Raw genomic sequence first — 20,984 nt, forward strand, 5'->3', positions numbered from 1 at the left:
TGAGTACCCCTGGATGTTGAGTTCCCAGCCCTGATCATCCTGGAGCCATGTCTCCGTAATCCCAATCACATCATATTTGTTAACATCTATTTGCACAGTTAATTCATCCACCTTATTACGGATACTCCTTGCATTAAGACACAAAGCCTTCAGGCTTGTTTTTTTAACACCCTTTGTCCTTTTAGAATTTTGCTGTGCAGTGGCCCTTTTTGTTCTTTGCCTTGGGTTTCTCTGCCCTCCACGTGTACTCATCTCCTTTCTGTCTTTTGCTTTTGTCTCCTTTTTGTTTCCCTCTGTCTCCCTGCATTGGTTCCCATCCCCCTGCCATATTAGTTGAACTCCTCCCCAACAGCACTAGCAAACATTCCCCCTAGGACATTGGTTCCGGTCCTGCCCAGGTGCAGACCGTCCGGTTTGTACTGGTCCCAGCTCCCCCAGAACCGGTTCCAATGCCCCAGGAATTTGAATCCCTCCCTGCTGCACCACTGCTCAAGCCACGTATTCATCTGCGCTAGCCTGCGATTCCTACTCTGACTAGCACGTGGCACTGGTAGCAATCCCGAGATTACTACTTTTGAGGTCCTACTTTTTAATTTAGCTCCTAGCTCCTTAAATTCGTTTTGTAGGACCTCATCCCTTTTTTTACCTATGTTGTTGGTACTAATGTGCACCACGACAACTGGCTGTTCTCCCTCCCTTTTTAGAATTTCCTGCATCCGCTCCGAGACATCCTTGACCCTTGCACCAGGGAGGCAACATACCATCCTGGAGTCTCGGTTGCGGCCGCAGAAACGTCTATCTATTCCCCTTACAATTGAATCCCCTATCACTATCGCTCTCCCACTCTTTTTCCTGCCCTCCTGTGCAACAGAGCCAGCCACAGTGCCATGAACTTGGCTGCTGCTGCCCTCCCCTGATGAGTCATCCCTCTCAACAGTACTCAAAGCAGTGTATCTGTTTTGCAGTGGGATGACCACAGGGGACCCCTGCACTACCTTCCTTGCACTGCTCTTCCTGCTGGTCTTCCATTCCCTATATGACTGTGGACCCTTCACCCGCGGTAAGACCAACTCGCTACACGTGCTACTCACGTCATTCTCAGCATCGTGGATGCTCCAGAGTGAATCCACCCTTAGCTCCAACTCCACAACGCGGTCCGTCAGGAGCTGGAGGCGGATACACTTCCCGCACACGTAGTCGTCAGGGACACTGGAGTCGTCCCTGAGTTCCCACATGGTACAGGAGGAGCATAACATGTGACCGAGCTGTCCTGCCGTGACTTAACCCTTAGATAGGCAACAACAATGGTAAAGTTTACTCACTGTTTTTGAAGAGAAAAAAGAAAAACGAAAAACTACTCCCAATCACCAGCCAATCACTTGGCTGTGATGTTACCTTTCTGTTTCTTTCTACTTCTTTTTTGCCTTCTCCCTGTAGCTGCACCGGCACGCCTCTCCACGCACCTCTCGCGGACTCTGGGCCCCGGACTTCCTGCTGTGCCTTTTATAGGCCTCTCACCGAAGTCCCGACTGCCTCTCCATGCACCTCTCGCCGACGCTGGGCCCTGGACTCCCTGCTGTGCCTTTTATAGGCCTCATCAACGAACTCCCGACGCCTCTCCATGCACCTCTCGCCGACGCTGGGCCCCGGACTCCCTGCTGTGCCTTTTATAGGCCTCACCAATGAACTCCCGACGCCTCTCCACATCCCTCTCGCCGAGTCTGGGCCCTGGACTCCCTGCTGTGCCTTTTATAGGCCTCTCACCGAAGTCCCGACTGTCTCTCCACGCACCTCTCGCCGACGCCATCAGGGCCATATCTAACTCCCTTTTGAATATATCTAACGAACTGGCCTCAACAACTTTCTGTGGTAGAAAATTCCACAGGTTAACAATTCTCTGAGTGAAGAAGTTTCTCCTCATCTCGGTCCTAAATGGCTTACCCCTTATCCTTAGACTGTGACCTCTGGTTCTGGACATCCCCAACATCGGGAACATTCTTCCTGCATCTAACCTGTCCAATCCCGTCATAATTTTATATGTTTCTATGTGATTCCCTCTCATTCTTCTAAATTCCAGAGAATATAAGTCTATTCTATCCAGTCTTTCTTCATGTGTCAGCCCTGCCATCCCGGGAATCAGTCTGGTGAACCTTTGCTGCACTCTCTCAATAGCAAGAATGTCCTTCCTCAGATTAGAAGACCAAAACTGTACACAACATTCAAGGTGTGACCTCACCAAGGCCCTGTGCAACTGCAGTAAGACCTCCCTGCTCCTATTGTGTTGTACTCATAAGTGTTTCCACATCACGCGAAATAACAGAATCCCGCCTTCACAGACAGTACAAGAGAAAGGGGAAAGCGACAGAGAGAGAAAGAGTGGGCTGAGAGAGAGAGACAGGGGAGTGCGAGGCAGGACGGTGAGACACAGAAACGTGCACAGTATCAGTTCTAGACTGACCTGTGAGGTCCGGTTTTATCCTGAAAGATCCCATTGGAGGGACAGAAGATGCAGTCCCCTCTCTCACTGATATTGTACCACAGACAGACACATTATTAGTCCCACACTGCGAGACAGTGTCAGAGAGTGAGAGAAACAAGGTCCCACATTTAACCCTCGCTTGCCTGTTGTACTCTCTGTAATCTTGCAGCTCAGGGCCGTTCGGTATTACTCTCAGTGACCGAATGTTTCACTCTGATTAAATTAAACTGGGACAGTTTCTGTCAGATATTAACTCCTGCACAGTTCCAGCAAACACTCCTACTCTGCCGTCCCTCCGATGTTTCTGCAGGATTGCTTTGTGAGGACAGGCTCACGAAGAGAAAAAAAACCCTGCACGGAATGATCACAAATTGAGCATCTCAAAGGGGCAAGGCCCCCAGCTTTAAACATTCTCTGTCCTTGCCCCCCAGGCCCAGTTCCTTAGCTCAGATTCTGATAAAAGTAAATCGAGAAAAGTGCACTTTGCTTTTTGAAGGCTGAATTATTGCAGAGCTGCGCATGCGCGATTAAGCCCCGAACCTTGAGTCGATTTCCAGTGAGCAGAAGAGCGCATGCGCCTTCCCCTCCCCCAGCCCAGCTTGTGCGCGCCATTTAGTCAGTGAACGGAAGAAGATGGTTTAAACAGCCAGGAATGGACACACCGCGGTCTCGGGGTAAGGCAGCGAGCAGCAGCCTCCTTACAGCAGCACATCGCTTTGGGAGCGTGTCCGCAGATGGGCTCAGAGATCGGCACTAAGTCCGGGGGAGTCGGGGGATGTGTGTAACAGGCGGAGTGGAGCAAGAACTGGTCTCAGTGCGTGGAGTGAGTGGGGGAAGGGAGAGGCCATTCTCGGGCTGTGTGTGGACAGCGTGTGTCCCGGGTTCGGGAGACAGAATGGGAAGGATCTGCTGTTTACAGTCATTGCTGCTTTCTCCCTGTAAACCAGTAGTGAACGTTCCTGCTTTAGTTCCAGTCTCACCATGTTTGTTGTCATTGGACAACGAGCGGTGGAAGCAGAGCCGGACAGTGAGGATTTATACAAGGAGCATCTATTGCAGGCACCGGGTGAGAAATGTGAAGGACACGTTTTAAACAGCGGCTCTTTGTTTCTGGTTGAACGGTTAGTGTCCTGGGAGAGGGGAGTAGCAATCTGAGCTGTGTAAAAGTCCGTGCTCCATCGGGTAGTCCCATTCCTGAAGCAGGGGTTGGGTTGTGTCTGGATGTCAGTAAATTGCTGTAAATCTGCCCAACACGCTTGGTGTGCAGAAGCTCAGTACTGCAGTGGAGTCAGACTCTGACACTGTTTGTATCGCTGGCTTCCCTTTGTGAATGTTCATAATGAATATTAATTGAACGATTACATTCATCACTTTAGTCTTTTCTACCTCTCCTGTTCTTGAATGATCAGAGGTACCTTATCCTCCTACAGGCAAGGAATTGAAGGAACCGGAACAAATGTGAAGTTTCCTCCACCTGAGACATAAGAAACAGTGCAACCAGCTCCTTCTCACACACAGTAGGTATGGTACCTATCACACTGTGCGGGTACACAGACAGGTTATCCGAATTAAACATGTTTGTGGTGCTGAATGGCTGCCTCCTATTCCTGTGTAACAGGCCCGAGGGGGCTGATAACCGTCTCCTGTTCCTAATTTAACAGACTGGAGATACTGAGTGGCCTTCTCGTGTTCCTAATGTTATAAACACGAGGGGCTTATTGGCCTCCTCCTGTTCATATGTACCACCTCTAGGGGCAGAATGACCTCCTCCTGTACCTATGTATCAGGCTAGAATGGGATGAATGGCCTCATTTAGTTCTGATGTAACAGGTTCCAGGGGCTGAATAGCCTCCTCCAGTTCCTATGTAACAAGCTTGAGGGGCTGAATGGCCTCCTCCTGTTCCCATGAAACAATCCCATGGGGATGATTGCCTTTGTCCTATTCCTAATGTAACAGACCCAAGGGGCAGAATTGCATCATCCTATTGCTTTTTAAATCCAGTTGCTGAATAGCCCTCTCCAGTTCCTAATATAATCGGCTCGAGGAGCTGAATGGCCCTCTCCAGTTCCTAATGTAATAGGCTCAAGGAGCTGAATGGCCCTCTCCAGTTCCTAATGTAATAGGCTCGAGGAGCTGAATGGCCCTCTCCAGTTCCTAATGTAATAGGCTCGAGCAACTGAATGACCCGCTCCAGTTCCTAATGTAATAGGCTCGAGGAGCTGAATGACCCTCTCCAGTTCCTAATGTAATAGGCTTGAGGAGCTGAATGGCTTTCTCCAGTTCCTAATATAATAAGCTCGAAGAGCTGAATGGCCTCCTCCTGCTCCTATATAACATGCAGGAGGGGCTGAATGGCCTCCTCCAATTCCTCTGTAACAGGCTTGTGGGGATGAATGGTCACCTCCTGTTCCTGGTTAACAGTTCCGAGGGGTGGAATTGGCCTACTCCTATTCCTATGTAACAGACCCGAGGGACTGAGTGGTCTTCTCCTGTTCCTAATGTAAGAAGCTCGAGGGGATGAAAAACGTCCTGCTGTTCCCATGTCACAGAATCAAAGGCTGAGTGGTTTGCTTGTGTTTCTAATGTTAGAGAGGCTGAATGGACTCTTCTTCTTCCCACATAACAGAATGGAAGGGCTGAATGGCATCCTCCTGATCCAATGTAACAGGCTCAAGGGGAAGAATGGCCTCTAGCTGTTCCTGTCTAACAACATTCGGTGCTGAACAGCCACCTCCTGTTCCTGTGTAATAAGTTAGATGGGATGAGTGGCCTCTTCCAGTTCCAATATAACATGTGCGACTGGCTTATTGTCCTCTTCCAGTTCCTATAACATTGTCGGTGGGCTGAATGGCCTCCTCCAGTTCCTACATAACATGCTTGAGAGTCTGAATGGCCTTCTCCTGTTCCGATGTGAAAGGCTCCAGAGGATGGATGGCCTCCCTATTCCTGTGTAACAGTATCCAGTCGATGCATCGCCTCCACCAATTCCTTTATAGCAAGGCTGAGGTGCTGAATGCCCACCTCCTGTTACTTATGTAACAGGCTCGAGGGACTGAATGGCCTCCTCTTGTTCCTTATGTAACAGGCTCGAAGGGACTGAATGGCCTCCTCCTGTTCCTTATGTAACAGGCTCGAAGGTATGATTTGCCTCCAGGTTCCATGTGCTGAAAGGCCTCCAAGTTCACAGATCCAGGGACTGTTCTTCCCCATTGTTTTGGAAATAGCATCGGGCAGTAAACAGGAGCTCACTGCTTCTTGCCCACCAGCTCTCTGATTGGGCTCCTTGTGCTGATTATGTTTTCTCATCTCGCTCAAATGTTGCTTTCTTTTCCATCACCTCTAGAGTTATTAGCCAAGTTTGTATCGAGCACATCGTGATCTCACCAGTAACAGCACTTTCCTGATGGTTATCCACGAGGCTGCTTCTGACATTTTCTTCTGCGTAAATGTTAGCCACCGTAAGTAACTGAAAAGCTTCATTTCTACAGCAACAACAAACACTTGCATTTATGACAGATACAGAGTGAATCCCACACTCACTCACTGTACCACAGACACATATGGTTTATATTATGTACTAATAGCTCGTCTCTACTCAAAATATTTCTGAATCGCATTCATCCAATATAATGAGAGAAAAAAAATCACAGATATAGGATAAAACACACTCTCACATACCAGAAGCTGACAGATACAGAATAAAACCAACGCACACATACCAGAAACTGACACATACAGAATAAATCCCACTCAGATACTAGAAAATGACAGGTTCAGAATAAAACCCACACTCACATACCAGAAACTGACAGGTACAGAGTAAAACCCACATTCACATCACAGAAACTGACCGGTACAGTATGAAACCCACATCCACGTATCTGAACAATAATATGCAAGTAAAACCCACATCTGCCTATTAGAAACTGACAGGGAAACACTCACACCAGAGACTGACGGAACAAATAGAACAGGTTAGTCACTCTTACTCCAGTGTTAGGCTCACACAATTGTTTATTCAGTAATTCGGATGATAACTAACATGCTCTCAATGTGGCCCATTTAATGGGCCCAAGTTTCCACACGATAAAAAACGGGGGCCCCTCCGAGCTGGGCGCCCGTTTTTCGCGCCTAAAACGGTGCCTAAAAAAAAAATCGCGATTCTGGAGCGTTCTGCAGCTCTTTGTCTGCCTGGCGCGGTGCCCAGGGGGGCGGAGCCTACACTCGCGGCGATTTTGTAAGTGGGAGGGGGCGGGTACTATTTCAATTAGTTTTTTCCCTGCCAGCAACGCTGTGTGTTGGAGCGTTCGCGCACGCGCAGTGTGAAAAAAACATTGGCACTCGGCCATTTTTGTAGTTCTTTGTCGCTGTTTAATTTTTGAAAATTTTTTTAATAAACGCACATTGCCATCAGCACATCAGCACTTGCAGCCTTCTCACTGCCTCCCCCCCCACCCGCGGGAAGAACGGGCGCCGCCTCCTCCCCCCCCCCCACGGGAAGAACGGGCGCCTCCTTGCCCCCTGCGGGAAGAACGGGCGCCTCAGGCTGACTGCAGCATTCTCCGTGCCTTGACACAGGTAGGAAGATGGTTTATTTAATCTTTTCTTTGCTTATAAATGTTTATTCAGGTTGGATTTATTTGTATAATATTTGTAGAAGTATAAATAAGGATTTATTGTAGAATTTAATGACTTCCCTTCCCCCCCCCCCCCACACCTCGTTCTGGATGCCTAATTTGTAACCTGCGCCTGATTTTTTAATGTGTAGAACAGATTTTTTCAGTTCTACAAAAATCTTCACTTGCTCCATTCTAACTTAGTTTGGAGTATGTTTTCACTGTGGAAACTTTGAAATCAGGCGTCAGTGGCGGGACATGCCCCCTTTTGAAGAAAAAAATTCTGTTCCAAAGTAGAACTGTTCTACCTGACTAGAACTGCAGAAAAAAAAATGTGGAGAATTGCGATTTCTAAGATAGTCCATTCTCCACCAGTTGCTCCTAAAAATCAGGTGCAAATCATGTGGAAACTTGGGCCCTATGAGTGATAAAAGCAACTTGTGAAACAATCCCATTTTTTCTAATTTAATTTGTGACAAAAAGATGGTCTGAGCATGCGCTAAATACATGCTGCTCCTCCCCTCCCCACACAGTGTTTAAACCGACGGGAAGGGCCCAGGCGAGCTCCCCTCCTTCAGCTCTGTCAGCGGCTGCCGTTTCCTCTGTGCTCGGCTGATGATCGTTGAACACATCAGGGAGTGCAGATATCCCGGGCCCGAGTCAGGGAGCAAACAGCAGCCTCCTTCCAGCAGCTCATCGCATTGGGACTGTGTCCACAGATGGGCTTTGTGTCGGGGTAAGTTCAGCGGCAGTCGGGGGCTGTTTGTAAGGGGCAGAGTGGAGCAGGAACTAGTTGTGGAACATGGAGTGAGTGGTGGAAGGGGGAGGCCATTCTTGGGCTGAGTGTACAGTGTAAGGTAACAGAGAAAGTAAATCACCTCGCTCTTTCAAATCAGTGCTGCTTTCTTCCCCCAAATTAGTAGTGAATGTTCCTGATTCAGTTCCAATCTCACAGTGTCTGTTCTTGGACAGTGAACAGTGGAAACACAGCCTGACTGAGGAGTGTCGCAAAGTGTATCTATTGCAGGCAGCGGGGGAGGAGTGTGAAAGGAGACATTTCAAAAATGGGTTATTTTGTTTCGATGTGTTGAATTCTCCAGAATCCTGTGGCTGGTGATCGAGAGATACATTGTCGCTCGCTCAGATACATCAGCATCTGGTCACTGTGACATTCTGTTAATGACACAGGCCCTCAACTCGGTTTCAATGGACTGAGAACAATTGTTGTACAGCCCAGGTACCTGTGGTTAGATTCCAGGACGCGATTCAGAGTTTTACAGGTAGTCCCATGGGAGGACTGTGCCAATCGGGTGTTCCCATTCATGGACCAGTGCTGGGTTTGGGTTGTGTCTGGATGCTGATAACTTACTATAGAATCGTCCTACACACCTGGTGTGGGGAATCTGAGTGTCGCTGTAGTTCTTGCATCTCTCTGCAAATTTGCTCCCCCATAATGTTGGAAAGTGTGAGATCATGCACTTTGGCAGGAAAAATCAAAGAGCAAGTTATGATTTAAATGGAGAAAGATTGCAAAGTGCTGCAACAGCGGGACCTGGGGGCACTTGTGCATGAAACACAAAAGGTTAATATGTAGGTACAGCAAGTGATCAGGAAAGCCAATGGAATCTTGGCCTTTATTGCAAAGGGGATGGAGTATAAAAGCAGGGAAGCCTTGCTACAGTTGTACAGAGTATTGGTGAGGCCACACCTGGAATACTGCGTGCAGTTTTGGCTTCCATATTTACAAAAGGATATACTTGCTTTGGAGGCAGTTCAGAGAAGGTTCACAAGGTTGATTCTGGAGAAGAGGGGGTTGACTTATGAGGAAAGGTTGAGTAGGTTGGGCCTCTACTCATTGGAGTTCAGAAGAATGAGAGGTGATCTTATCGAAACATATAAAATTATGAGGGAGCTTGACAAGGTGGATGCAGAGAGGATGTTTCCACTGATAGGGGGAACTAGAACTAGAGGGCATAATCTTAGAATAAGGGGCTGCCCATTTAAACCTGAGATGAGGAGAAATTTCTTCTCAGAGGGTTGTGGATCTGTGGAATTCTCTGCCTCAGAGAGCTGTGGAAGCTGGGGCATTGAATAAATTTAAGACAGAAATAGACAGTTTCTTAAATGATAAGGGGTTATGGAGAACGGACAGGGAAGTGGACCCGAGTCCTTGATCAGATCAGCCATGTTTGTATTAAATGGCGGAGCAGGTTCGAGAGGCCCTATGGCCTACTCCTGCTCCTATTTCTTATGTTTTTATAAACCTTAGAATCATAGAAAAATGACGACACAGAATGGGGCTATCTGTCCCATCGTGTCCGTGCTGGTGTACATCATGTCCCATATTTTTCCCTCTAGTTGGTGGCCTTTACAATACATCTATTGCGTAACCTCTATTAAATCTTAACCATAGCCATATAGATTCTGTCCTTGACCCCTCCAGGACATCCTCTCTCTCCAGCATTGTAACATTCTCCTTAACCAATACTGCCACATCACCTCCTATCTGTCCTTCCCTATCTTTCCTGAACTCCTATATCCAGGAATATTTAATACCCAATCCTGCCCTTTTTGAGCCAGGTCTCCGTTATTGCCATGACATCATATTCCCTGCAGCTCACCAGCCTTGTTTACTATGCTTCATGTGTTTACATACATACACCATAAACCCATCTTAGACCATTCTGTGTTCTCTCTTAGTCTGACCCCACCTAATACCTTACTATTTCTTGCTTTGGTGCTATCCGTCTCTCCCAATCCTTTGTGCCCTTTGTTTTTCCTTTATAATTTTACATCCTGGTGTCCATCCTCCTGCCAACTTAGTTTAAACCCTCCCCAATAGCACTACCAAACCTCCCCGCAGGGATATTGGTGCCGGCTCTGTTGAGGTGCAACCCGTCTGGCCTGTACAGGTCCCACCTCCCACATAAATGGTCCTAATGCCCCAGGAATCTGAAGCATCTCTCCAGCCATGCATTCATCTGCTCTATCCTACTATTTCTATACTCGCTCGCGCATGGCACCGGGAGTAATCTGGAGATTACTACTTTTGAGGTCCTGCTTTTTAATCTCTTTCCTAACTCCCTATAATGCTTGCAGGATCTCATCCAGTTTCTACCTCTGTCGTTGGTACCAACTTGGACCACGACCTCTGGCTGTTCACCCTCCCTCCTCACAATGTTCTGCAACCATTCAGTGACATACTTAACCCTAACACCAGGGAGGCAACATACCATCCTGGAGTCACATCTGTGGCCGCAGAAACACCTGTCTGCTCCCCTGACTATCGAAGTCCCTACCACTATTGCTTTTCCTATCTTCCTCCTTCCTCCCTCCCCCGCTGTACAGCTGAGCCACTCGTGGTGACATGGATTTGGCCCTGGCTATATTCCTCACCCTCACCAGTACTCAGAACGGAATACTGGTTGGAGAGCGAGATGCAGTAGTGTTTTATATAGATTTAGCATCAATTCCTGGCTTTGTTAACCTGTCCTGCCACCTCCAAAGAATTTTGCACAGGCATCCGCAGGTCTCTCTCTTCTTCCATCCTGTTAACATTGTACCATTTGGAATGTATTGTCTCTCATTCTTCCGACCAAAATGGACCACCTCACTGTATTGAATTTTATCTGCACTCCTTTTACAGGGTTTTAGAAGAGGAGCATTTACCAACTGTAAACTCAAAACAAACATCACGTCAAGATCTGACAGAGTCACACGATTCATCAGGACCTAATTCAATCGGTCCTCGAATCATCTGGCATATTAGCGAGTTCACACTCATGACAGACCTTTTCAATCTGAGTGTGGGAAGGCCTTCAAAATCTACAAGTACCCAAAGAGACACCAGCGCCGAGACACTGAGGGAGCCTATTCACCTGCTTGTGTGAGGGATGGGATTCACTCGATCATCCGCTGCGATTAACACCAGTGAATTTGCAGTAGGGAGGGACCGTTAACCCGCTCCATTAGTGGGAAGGGATTAATTGCACCATCCGTGCTGCTGAGACACCAGCATGTCCACTCTGATGAGGGTCGGTTGACCTGCTTCGTGTTTTTGAAGTGATTCACTTATTCTTCCACCCTCCTGAGACACCAGTTTATGCACAGTGATGAGAAACCAATTAAATGGTCTGACTTTGGAACGAGATTTAAAAGTTCCCAGGATCTGAAGGGACATCAGCTGGAGAGAATAGGAGAGATTCTGTTCACCTGCTCCGTGTGCGGGAAGGAGTTCATTCAGTCATCCCACCTGCTGAGGCACCTGTGAGTTCATGGGGGGGACATGCCGGTGAAACATTCTGACTGTGGGAAAAGCTTTAAAAGGTCTCGGGAGCTGAAGCAATTCCAGCTGGAGGGAGCTGGACAGAGACCGTTCACCTGCTCCATGTGTGGGAAGGGATTCAAACAGTCATCCAGCCTGCTGACACACCAGAATGTTCACACTGACGAGAGACCATTTAAATGTTCTGACTGTGTGAAGAGCTTTAAAAGCTTTGGGAACCTGCTGACACACCAGCGTACTCACACTGGAGAGAGGCCGTTCACCTGCTCCGTGTGTGAGAAGAGATTCAGTCTCTCCTCCACCCTGCTGACACACCAGCGTGCTCACACTGGGGAGAGGCCATTCACCTGCTCCGTGTGTGAGAAGGGATTCAGTCTCTCCTCCACCCTGCTGACACACCAGCGTGCTCACACTGGGGAGAGGCCGTTCACCTGATCCGTGTGTGAGAAGAGATTCACTCGGACATCCCACCTGATGACACACCGGCGAACTCACACTGATAAGAGACCATTTACATGTTCTGACTGTGGGAAGAGCTTTAAAAGCTCTGGGGATCTGAAGGGACACCAGCGAGTTCACACTGATGAGGGGCCGTTCACATGTTCTGTTTGTGGGGAGAGCTTTAAAAGCTCCGGGAATCTGAAAGGACACCAGCTTGTTCACACTGATCAGAGACCTTTTAAATGTTCTGACTGTGGGAAGAGCTTTAAAAGCTTCGGGAATCTGATGGCACACCAGCGTGATCACAGTGGGGACAGACTATTTCACTGCTCTGTGTGTGGGAAGAGCTTCACTCAGTCCTCGACTCTGCTGACACACCAGCGAGTTCACACTGGGGAGAGGCCGTTCATCTGCTCTGTGTGTGGGAAGTGATTCACTCGGCTGACCCACCTGCAGACACACCAGCGAGTTCACACTGGGAACAGGCCAGTGAAACGTTCGGGATTGGGAAAAAAGTTTAAATGGTCCCAGGAGCTGAAGAGACACCAGCTGGAGAGAGCGGGAAAGAGACTGTTCACCTGCTCTGTGTGTGGGAAAGAATTCCCTCGGTCCTGGACTCTGCTGACACACCAGCGAGTTCACACTGTTCTGTAACACAGGGCCCTGCAGAAAGCTGGGCCCACATGAACATGGAACGGATGAATGTTTTATAAATTCTTGTACTGCTGATAATCTTTCAAACTGTTGTGCTGATAATTCCCTTTATTTGACTTTTCATGCTATTACATAGAATATACAGCACAGAAACAGGCCATTTGGCCCAACCAGTCTATGCTGGTGTTTATGCTCCACTCGAACCTCTTTTGACCCTACTTTAATTAACCCGATGAAAATAACTTTGTATAGCTTTGTCCCTTGTGTTTATCTGGCTTCCCCTTAAATGCATCTGTGCTATTCACCTCAACGACTCTTTGTGGTAGCGAGTTCCACATTCTAACCACTCTCTGAGTAAAGAAGTTTCTCCTGAGTTTCCTCCTGGATTTATTAGTGACTATCTTATATTTATGGCACCAGAAATATGATGAGTTTCTGTTAAGCTGAGCAGTATATCGTTGTGCTTTACTTGTTCTGATGATATTAAATAAATGAAGTTATCGGAGCTGCAAGATATTTGCAGCTTTGGATTAGCAACCAACAGTATAAACAACTTAGCACTGTGTTCCTTCATGGTAATACTTCACGTTAACAAGTTCTGAAACTATTTATAGGGATGAGAAAACAAGAGACTTAAAACACTTCAAATATCTGACCCATGATTACAAACGCAGAGGTTAATTATCGCCACTAATTTTCACTTTTTAAAAAAAAAAGTATGAGCAGGTCCTCTCATTTTAAAACAAAGTTTAAAAAAAAACAGTTGGAGTGAGTTAAGTATCAAAGCTTTAACTACAGCTAACAAGCTCATTTTTTCTTGTTGAGAAATTAATGGTTTGAGATACACAGGAACAAAGGATGGTTAAAAACATTAGAAAGCAAAATAAATCAGGAAGTAATTGGTGCCACCGAGCTTGGGTTTTTTAAAGCCTGGTTGTAAGAGGAAGCTAATGGTTTGAAGTTGTGGAAAGTAATGAGAGTTAGGTCAGGACACTGTGATAGGAGCATTGATTACAACACAATGATATAACCCAGCTGTGTACAGTCCTCAGTTCAACATAGTCATATCTCCCAGAAACCTTGCTTTTTCCTAGAATATAGGGGGCACAGTTCTGATCCACATTAGTGCCAATATCAAGTAAATAAAAACATTGAGCTACAGATTAGCATGTTTAAATGTTAAAAGGATTCGATAGGTTAGATATGGAGAAACTATTTTATCATGAAGGGAAATAATCTTAAAATTAGAGCTAGGCCATTTAGGAGGGAAATCAGGAAACACTTTTTCATATAAAAGGCTGTAAAAAAAACTGGAATTATCTCCCCAAAAGGCTGTGAATGCTGGGATAATTGGAGCTTTCAAGACTGAGATCGATAATATTGTTAGTTAATGGTATCCAGGGATATAGAGATAGAGATGGGTCCTGTGGAAGGATCCAGGGATATAAAGATAGAGAGGGGCCCTGTGGAAGGATCCAGGGATATAGAGATAGAGAGGGGTCCTGTGGAAAGATCCAGGGATATAGAGATAGAGAGGGGTCCTGTGGAAAGATCCAGGGATATAGAGATAGAGAGGGGCCCTGTGGGAGGATCCCGGGATATAGAGAGAGAGGGGCCCTGTGGAAAGATCCAGGGATATAGAGATAGAGAGGGGTCCTGTGGAATGATCCAGGAATATAGAGATAGAGAGGGGTCCTGTGGAAAGATCCATGGATATAGAGATAGAGAGGGACCCTGTGGAAAGATCCATGGATATAGAGAGAGAGGGGTCCTGTGGAAAGATCCAGGGATATAGAGATAGAGAGGGGTCCTGTGGAATGATCCAGGGATATAGAGATAGAGAGGGGTCCTGTGGAAAGATCCAGGGATATAGAGATAGAGAGGGGCCCTGTGGAAGGATCCCGGGATATAGAGAGAGAGGGGCCCTGTGGAAAGATCCAGGGATATAGAGATAGAGAGGGGTCCTGTGGAATGATCCAGGAATATAGAGATAGAGAGGGGTCCTGTGGAAAGATCCATGGATATAGAGATAGAGAGGGGTCCTGTGGAAAGATCCATGGATATAGAGATAGAGAGGGACCCTGTGGAAAGATCCATGGATGTAGAGATAGAGAGGGGTCCTGTGGAAAGATTCAGGGATATAGAGATAGAGAGGGGCCCTGTGGAAGGATATAGAGATAGAGAGGGGCCCTGTGGAAGGAGGGAGGAAGGAAGACAGTAGGAGTATGTTTGAGATTGTGTGTATGTATTGGCACATGTGGCAGAGCCTGGTCTCCAGTTGTCTTGGATCCCCTTACCACTGGACCAAGACCTTGCTCCGTCCAGTCCGTGTGGTGGCTGGTGTGCAACGGCCAGCTCACATTAAAATAATTCAGGCACAGGCATTTTAAAATGTTTAAACCGTTTAAAATGAGTTCATTGGTCACCTGGGTGCTCATCTTTGGTCTGGAAGCAAGTCATCATCGACCCGAGGGACTGCTTATGATGATGATTTTCTGAGGAATGAAACATTACTGAGCCCCATATTATGGGATGAAGTGCTAGACAAGTAAAGGCCCAGTGTCTGGGTGTGAATCTAATAATAACCTCAGGGACCGTATAGGTGCGATAACCAGACGGGCTTGTGGTTATAGTCTGGTCACAGATGGACAAAACTCCCGGAATTAACAGGAGTTCAGGAGACGGTCAATGGATAGGTCCAAACAATCCCATTCCCTGAATTTAAGCCATTGTCAGTTGGAACAGACTCCAGAAGATCGCCTGTGAAGCCACTGTACTTCTATTCTGCAGACTGAGGGAATTATCACAATCTATGTTCTTGTGAGCTTGATTACCTGATGTCCAAAACCCTTGGACCCTGGATCATTCAAGTCAACCTCAGTGTGTGGAAAGGGATTCACTGGGGTATCTCACCTGCTGACGCACCAGAATTTCCACATCATGACTGCAGTGGTTCAATTGCATTATTTCCAGTGCTTTTAAACACATCCAGGACTGAACACATTCAGGCAACTGGGGCTTGTTAATGTTAAGAGTCCCCAATAAGTGGGCTTGATTTAAAGATTCTTCCATGTTCTCTCTGTGCTAGTGTGCAGAGAGGAGCTGATGTTACAGAATCAGAGCACAGTAGGATGCCTTTCGGCCCATCATGCTAATGCCAGCTCTCTGAAAGAGCTACGCAATTAGTCCCGCTCCCCTGCTCTTTCCCCACAGCCCCGCAAATTTCTGCTTTCAACTATATATCCAATTCCCTTTTGAAAGTTAATATTGAATCTGCTTCTGCCAACCATTCAGGCAGTGCATTCCAAAACATAAAAACTCACTGCGTAAAAACTGTCTCTTCATTCCCCCTCTGGATTCTTTTGCCAATTATCTAAAATCTGTGTCTTCTCATTACCAGCCATCCTTCCACTGACAATATTTTCTCCTTGTTTGCTCTAAAAAAAAAAAGCACCTCTATCACATCTCCACTTAACCGTCTCTGCTCCAAGATACATTGCCATTGTTCTGTGAATTCCTACAGCCTGAGGAATGGGACATGCTATCTTTGTGAGCAACGAGTGTCAGCATCCAGCAATCTCTGGTCAGGGACTGTTTTTTTAAACTGCCTCATGATCATTGTATATAAATTTACGGCACGGAAGGAGGCCATTCAGCCCATCATGTCCGTGCCGGCCGACAAGCAGTTATCCAGCCTAATCCCACTTTCCAGCTCTTGGTCCATATTACTGCACTTCAAGTGCACATCCAAGTACTATTTAGAAGTGGAGAGGGTTTCTGCCTCTACCACCCTTTCAGGCAGTGAGTTCCAGACCCCCACCATCCTCTGGGTGAAAACACTTCCCCTCATAACTCCTCTAAACCTCCTACCAATTACTTTAAATCTATGCCCCCTGGTTGTTGACGCCTCTGCTAAGGGAAATAGGTCCTTCCTATCCACTCTATCTAGGCCCCTCATAATTTTATACACCTCAATAAGGTCTCCCCTCAGCCTCCTCTGTTCCAAAGAAAACAACCCCAGCCTATCCAATCTTTCCTCGTAGCTAAAATTCTGCAGTCCAGGCAACATCCTCAGAAATCTCCTCTGTACCCTATCTAGTGCAATCACATCGTTCCTGTAATGTGGTGACCAGAACTGCACACAGTACTCTAGCTGTGGCCTAACTAGTGTTTTATACAGTTCAAGTGTAACCTCCCTGGCTCTTGTATGCTACCTTGGCTAATAAAAGCCATATCTATATGCCTTATCTATCTGTCCTGCTACCTTCAGGGATTTGTGGACATGCCCTCCAAAGTCCCTCTACGCTTCTCAGTGTCCTACCATTTATTATGTATTTCCTTGCCTTGTTAGCCTTCCCCAAATGCATCACCTCACACTTCTCTGGATTGAATTCCATTTGCCACTGTTCTGCCCACCTGACCAGTCCATTGATACCTTCCTGCAGTCTACAACGCTCTTTTTCATTATCAACCACACAGCCAATTTTTTGTATCATCTGCAAACTTCTTAATCATACCCCCTACATTCAATTCTAAATCATTGATATATACCACAAAAAGCAAGGTTCCAGTACTGAGCTTTGCGGAACCCCACTGGAAACAGCCTTCCAGTCACAAAAACACCCATCACTCATTACCCTCTGCTTCCTGCCTCTGAGCCAATTTTGGATCCAACTTGACACTTTGCCCTGGATCTGACGAGCTTTTACTTCCATGACCAGTCAGCCATGTGGGACCTTATCAAAAGCCTTGCTGAAATCTACATAGACTACATCAAATGCACTGCACTCATTGACCCTGTCTCTGTCTCTGTCTTGTGTTTAATTCCAGGAACACTATTCCAGAGTCATTCTGGAATGTAAAAATAAACTCCGGCTTCTATTGTCCATGGCTAACCATCTTCTTAAACCACTCTCCTCAGTCTCCACCCTCTCCTCCGACAATGTGAGAGGAGCTCATGGCCTTCTTTGTCTCAAAGATTGAGACCATCCGTTCAGCCGCCTCTGCCACTTCCCTTCCTCCCCCTAGCCCACTGGGCCAAACTTCCTCTGAACTTCCCTCCTACCCTAGCCCTAAACTCATATCTTTTTCTAGTTTCTCTCCAATTTCCCCTCATGACTTCTCCACGCTCATCTTGTCCATGAGACCCACTTCCTGCTGCCTCGACCCTATTCCCACCAATATGCTGACTACCCAACTTCCTTTTCTGGCTCCCATGTCCGCTGCCATTGTTAATGGTTCTCTCCCCTCACGTACAGTCCCCTTTTCCCTCACATCTGTCATCACCCCGCTCCACAAAAAAACAACCCTTGACTCCTCCATTCTTGCAAACTACCATCCCATCTCCAACCTTCCATTCCTCTCCAAAGATCGTCAACATGTTGTCACCTCCCAAACCATTCCCATCTTTCCCGCAACTCCATGTTTGAATCCATCAAATTAGATTTCCAACCCTGCCATAGTACTGAAACAGCTCTCATCAAAGTCACAACTGACATTGTTTGTGACTGTGACTAAGGTAAACTATCCCTTCTCATCCTTCTTGACTTGTCTGCAGCCTTTGATACGGTTGACCACTGCATCCTCCTCCAATGCCTCTCCACCATCATCCTGCTGGGTGGATGTGCACTCGCCTGGTTCCATTCTTATCTAATTGTAGCCAGAGAATCATCTGCAATGGCTTCTCTTCAGAGTCAGGTGACAAGTAGCAGAATGGATAGCTCGCTGGCTTCAAGACAGAAAGCAGAGATTAGGGGTAAAGGGTAGCTATCCACAGTGGGAGAAGGTGGGCAGTGGTGTTACACAAGGATCAGTGCTGGGACCACATGTTCGCAATTTACATTAACAATTTAGACTTTGGAATCAAAAACACAATTTCTAAATTTGTGGATGACACCAAATTGGGAGCAATAGTCAATACTGGGGATGCCTGCAACAAATTAGAGGAGGACATTAATAAACTTGCAGAATGGGAATATAATTGGTAAATGTAGTTCAACACAGATAACTGTGAGGTATTACATTTTGGTGGGAAGAATAGGGAGGTCACTTATTACTGGAAGGGAGCGAGTCTGGGTGAGGTAGAGGAACAAAGAGATCTCAGAGTACAAATACACCAATCACTAAAAGTTACGACACAGGTTAGCAAGGCCATAAAAAGGCAAACTGAGCACTCGGGTTTATTTCTAGAGGTATAGAGTTGAAATGTAGGGAAATTATGCTGAACCTGTTTTGAACCTTGGTCAGACCACACTTAGAATACTGTATACAGTTCTGGTCACCATATAAAAAGGATATAGAGGCATTGGAGAGGGTGCAGAAAAGATTTACAAGGATGATACAAGAAATGTGAGGGTATACATATCAGGAAAGGATGAACAGGCTGGGTCTCTTTTCTATTGAAAAAGGCCAAGGAGTGACCTAATAGAGGTCTTTTAAATTATGAAAGGTTTTGATAGAGTGGATAGAGAGAGAATGTTTCTACTACTGGGGAAGAGCATAGCTAGAGGCTATCAATATAAGATAGTCAACAAGAAATCCAATAGGGAATTCAGAAGAAACTTCTTTACCCAAAGAGTGGTGAGAATGTGGAACTCACTACCACAAGGAGTGGTTGAAGTGAATAGTATAGATACATTTAAGGAGAGACGAGACAAGCATATGAGGGAGAAGGGAATCGAGGGTTATGCAGATAGATTTAGATGAGGAAAGATGGGAGGATTCTCGAGTGGAGCATTAACGCTGCCGGGTCTAGTGGGGCCAAATGACCTGCTTCTGTGTCGTATATCCGATGTAATCCTATGTAATTCCTGCTCCCGCATCGTTACCTATGGTGTCCCCCAAGGATCTATCCTTGGCCCCCTAATTCTCATTTATATACTGCCCCTTGGTGATATTATCCAAAACCAAAGCAACAGTTTCCATATGTACACTGATGACATCCAGCTCTACCTCACTACCACTTCTCTCAATCCCTCCATGGCCTCTAAATTGGCAGATTGCTTGTCCTGGATGAGCACAAATTTTCTCCAATTAAATATTGGGAAGACCAAAGCCATTGTTTTCGGTCCCCGTCACAAACTCCGTTCCCTAGCCACTGACTCCATCCCTCTCCCTGGCATCTGTCTGAGGCTGAACCACACTGTTCGCAACCTTGGTGCCATACTTATCCCCGAAATGAGCTTCCGACCACATATCCGCAGTCTAACTAGGACTGCCTATTTCCATCTCTATAACATCGCCCGTCTCCGCCTTCTTCAGCTCATCCGCTGCTGAAACCTACATGCATGCTTTTGGTACCTCAGGACTTGACTATTCCAATTCACTCTTGGCTGGCCTCCCACTTTCTACCCAACGTAAACTTGTGGTCATCCAAAACTCGGCTGCCCATGTCCGAACTCGCACCAAGTCCCATTCACCTATCTCCCCTGTGCTCGCTGACTGACATTGGCTCCCGGTTAAACAACACCTTGATTTCAAAATTCTCCTCATTTTCAAATCTCTCCATGGCCTCGCCCCTCCCTATCTTTGTAATCTCCTCCAGCCCCACAACCTCCTGAGATGTCTCTGCTCCTCTAATTCTGCCCTTTTGAGCATCCCTGATTATAATCACTCAACTATTGGTGGCCGTGCCTTCAGCTGCCTGGGCCCTAAGCTCTGGAACTCCCTCCCTAAACCTCTGCTTCTCTACCTCTCTTTCCTGCTTTAAGATGCTTCTTAAAACCTACATCAAATATCCTAATTTCTCCTTGTGTGGCTCAGTGTCAAATTGTTTGTGTTGCAATACTCCTGTAAAATGCCTTGTGACAATTTACTACATTGAAGGCACTATATAAATACAAGTTGTTGTTGTTAAAGGGACAGTGGGATTGTGATACATCTTGATTTCAGTGCAGAGAGGAGGGAGAGCAATTTTGGGCAAAACATAAAGAAAATGTAAGATTGAAAATTGTGTATTCTGAAATTCTCTCCTGCACTTACAGTCATTAGTAATGTCAGGGCATTACATGGAGAGGACGTGCAGAAGGGAAGATTGAAGCAAAGATCACGTCAAGATCTGACAGAGTCAGGGCCTGAATATTGTCGGCATATGGAAGTGGAAAGCAGCAATCTGAGAACGGACAAACCTTACGCGTGATCCCTTTGTGGACACTCCTTCAGCCGACCATCCAGCCTGGGGAGACACAAGTGCAGCCGTACTGTGGAGAGACCCCATCAATGTGGGGACTGTAGGACGAGAGTAAACTCTGTGTCTCAGCTAAAAACTCATCAACACAGTTACACCAGAAAATGGCCATTCATCTGCTCCGTGTGTGTGAAGGGATTTAACCACTCGTGGAAACTGCTGAGACACCGGGGAGAGACCGTTCGCCTGCTCTCACTGTGAGAAGAGGTTTACACAGTCTTACAATCTGTTGTCACACGAGTTGGTTCACAGCGAGGAGAGACCTTTTCAATGCTCTGACTGTGAGCAGAGCTTTAAATGGTCCAGCAACCCGATACAGCACC

General features: G+C 46.6%; 1 protein-coding gene across 10 annotated transcripts; it reads left to right on the plus strand.

The window, feature by feature from the left end:
- The first annotated feature begins 3,082 nt into the window (after positions 1-3,082).
- LOC139273525 (zinc finger protein 664-like) lies at positions 3,083-20,633 on the plus strand. 10 transcript variants are annotated; one of them, XR_011595179.1, is made up of 4 exons: positions 3,083-3,153; positions 3,910-4,000; positions 5,824-5,938; positions 7,630-7,704. XR_011595179.1 is itself a non-coding variant. In XM_070890466.1 (4 exons), exon 4 carries the CDS (start codon positions 11,382-11,384, stop codon positions 11,814-11,816), a length of 435 nt encoding a protein of 144 aa, XP_070746567.1. In that variant the 5' UTR covers positions 3,083-3,153; positions 3,910-4,000; positions 5,824-5,938; positions 10,743-11,381; the 3' UTR covers positions 11,817-13,008. The 10 variants fall into 10 exon arrangements, 7 of the variants coding, with proteins under 7 accessions (XP_070746567.1, XP_070746568.1, XP_070746573.1 ...); XR_011595180.1 differs by lacking the exon at positions 7,630-7,704 and adding an exon at positions 6,895-6,926; XM_070890466.1 differs by lacking the exon at positions 7,630-7,704 and adding an exon at positions 10,743-13,008.
- The last annotated feature ends 351 nt before the right edge of the window (positions 20,634-20,984 follow it).

The sequence above is a fragment of the Pristiophorus japonicus genome, chromosome 9 (genome assembly GCF_044704955.1).
Source record: "Pristiophorus japonicus isolate sPriJap1 chromosome 9, sPriJap1.hap1, whole genome shotgun sequence".
NCBI lineage: Eukaryota > Metazoa > Chordata > Chondrichthyes > Pristiophoridae > Pristiophorus > Pristiophorus japonicus.

Coding starts and splice junctions, on each gene's coding strand:
- LOC139273525 (XM_070890466.1), top strand. CDS start 11,382: ATGCCGGTGAAACATTCTGACTGTGGGAAAAGCTTTAAAAGGTCTCGG.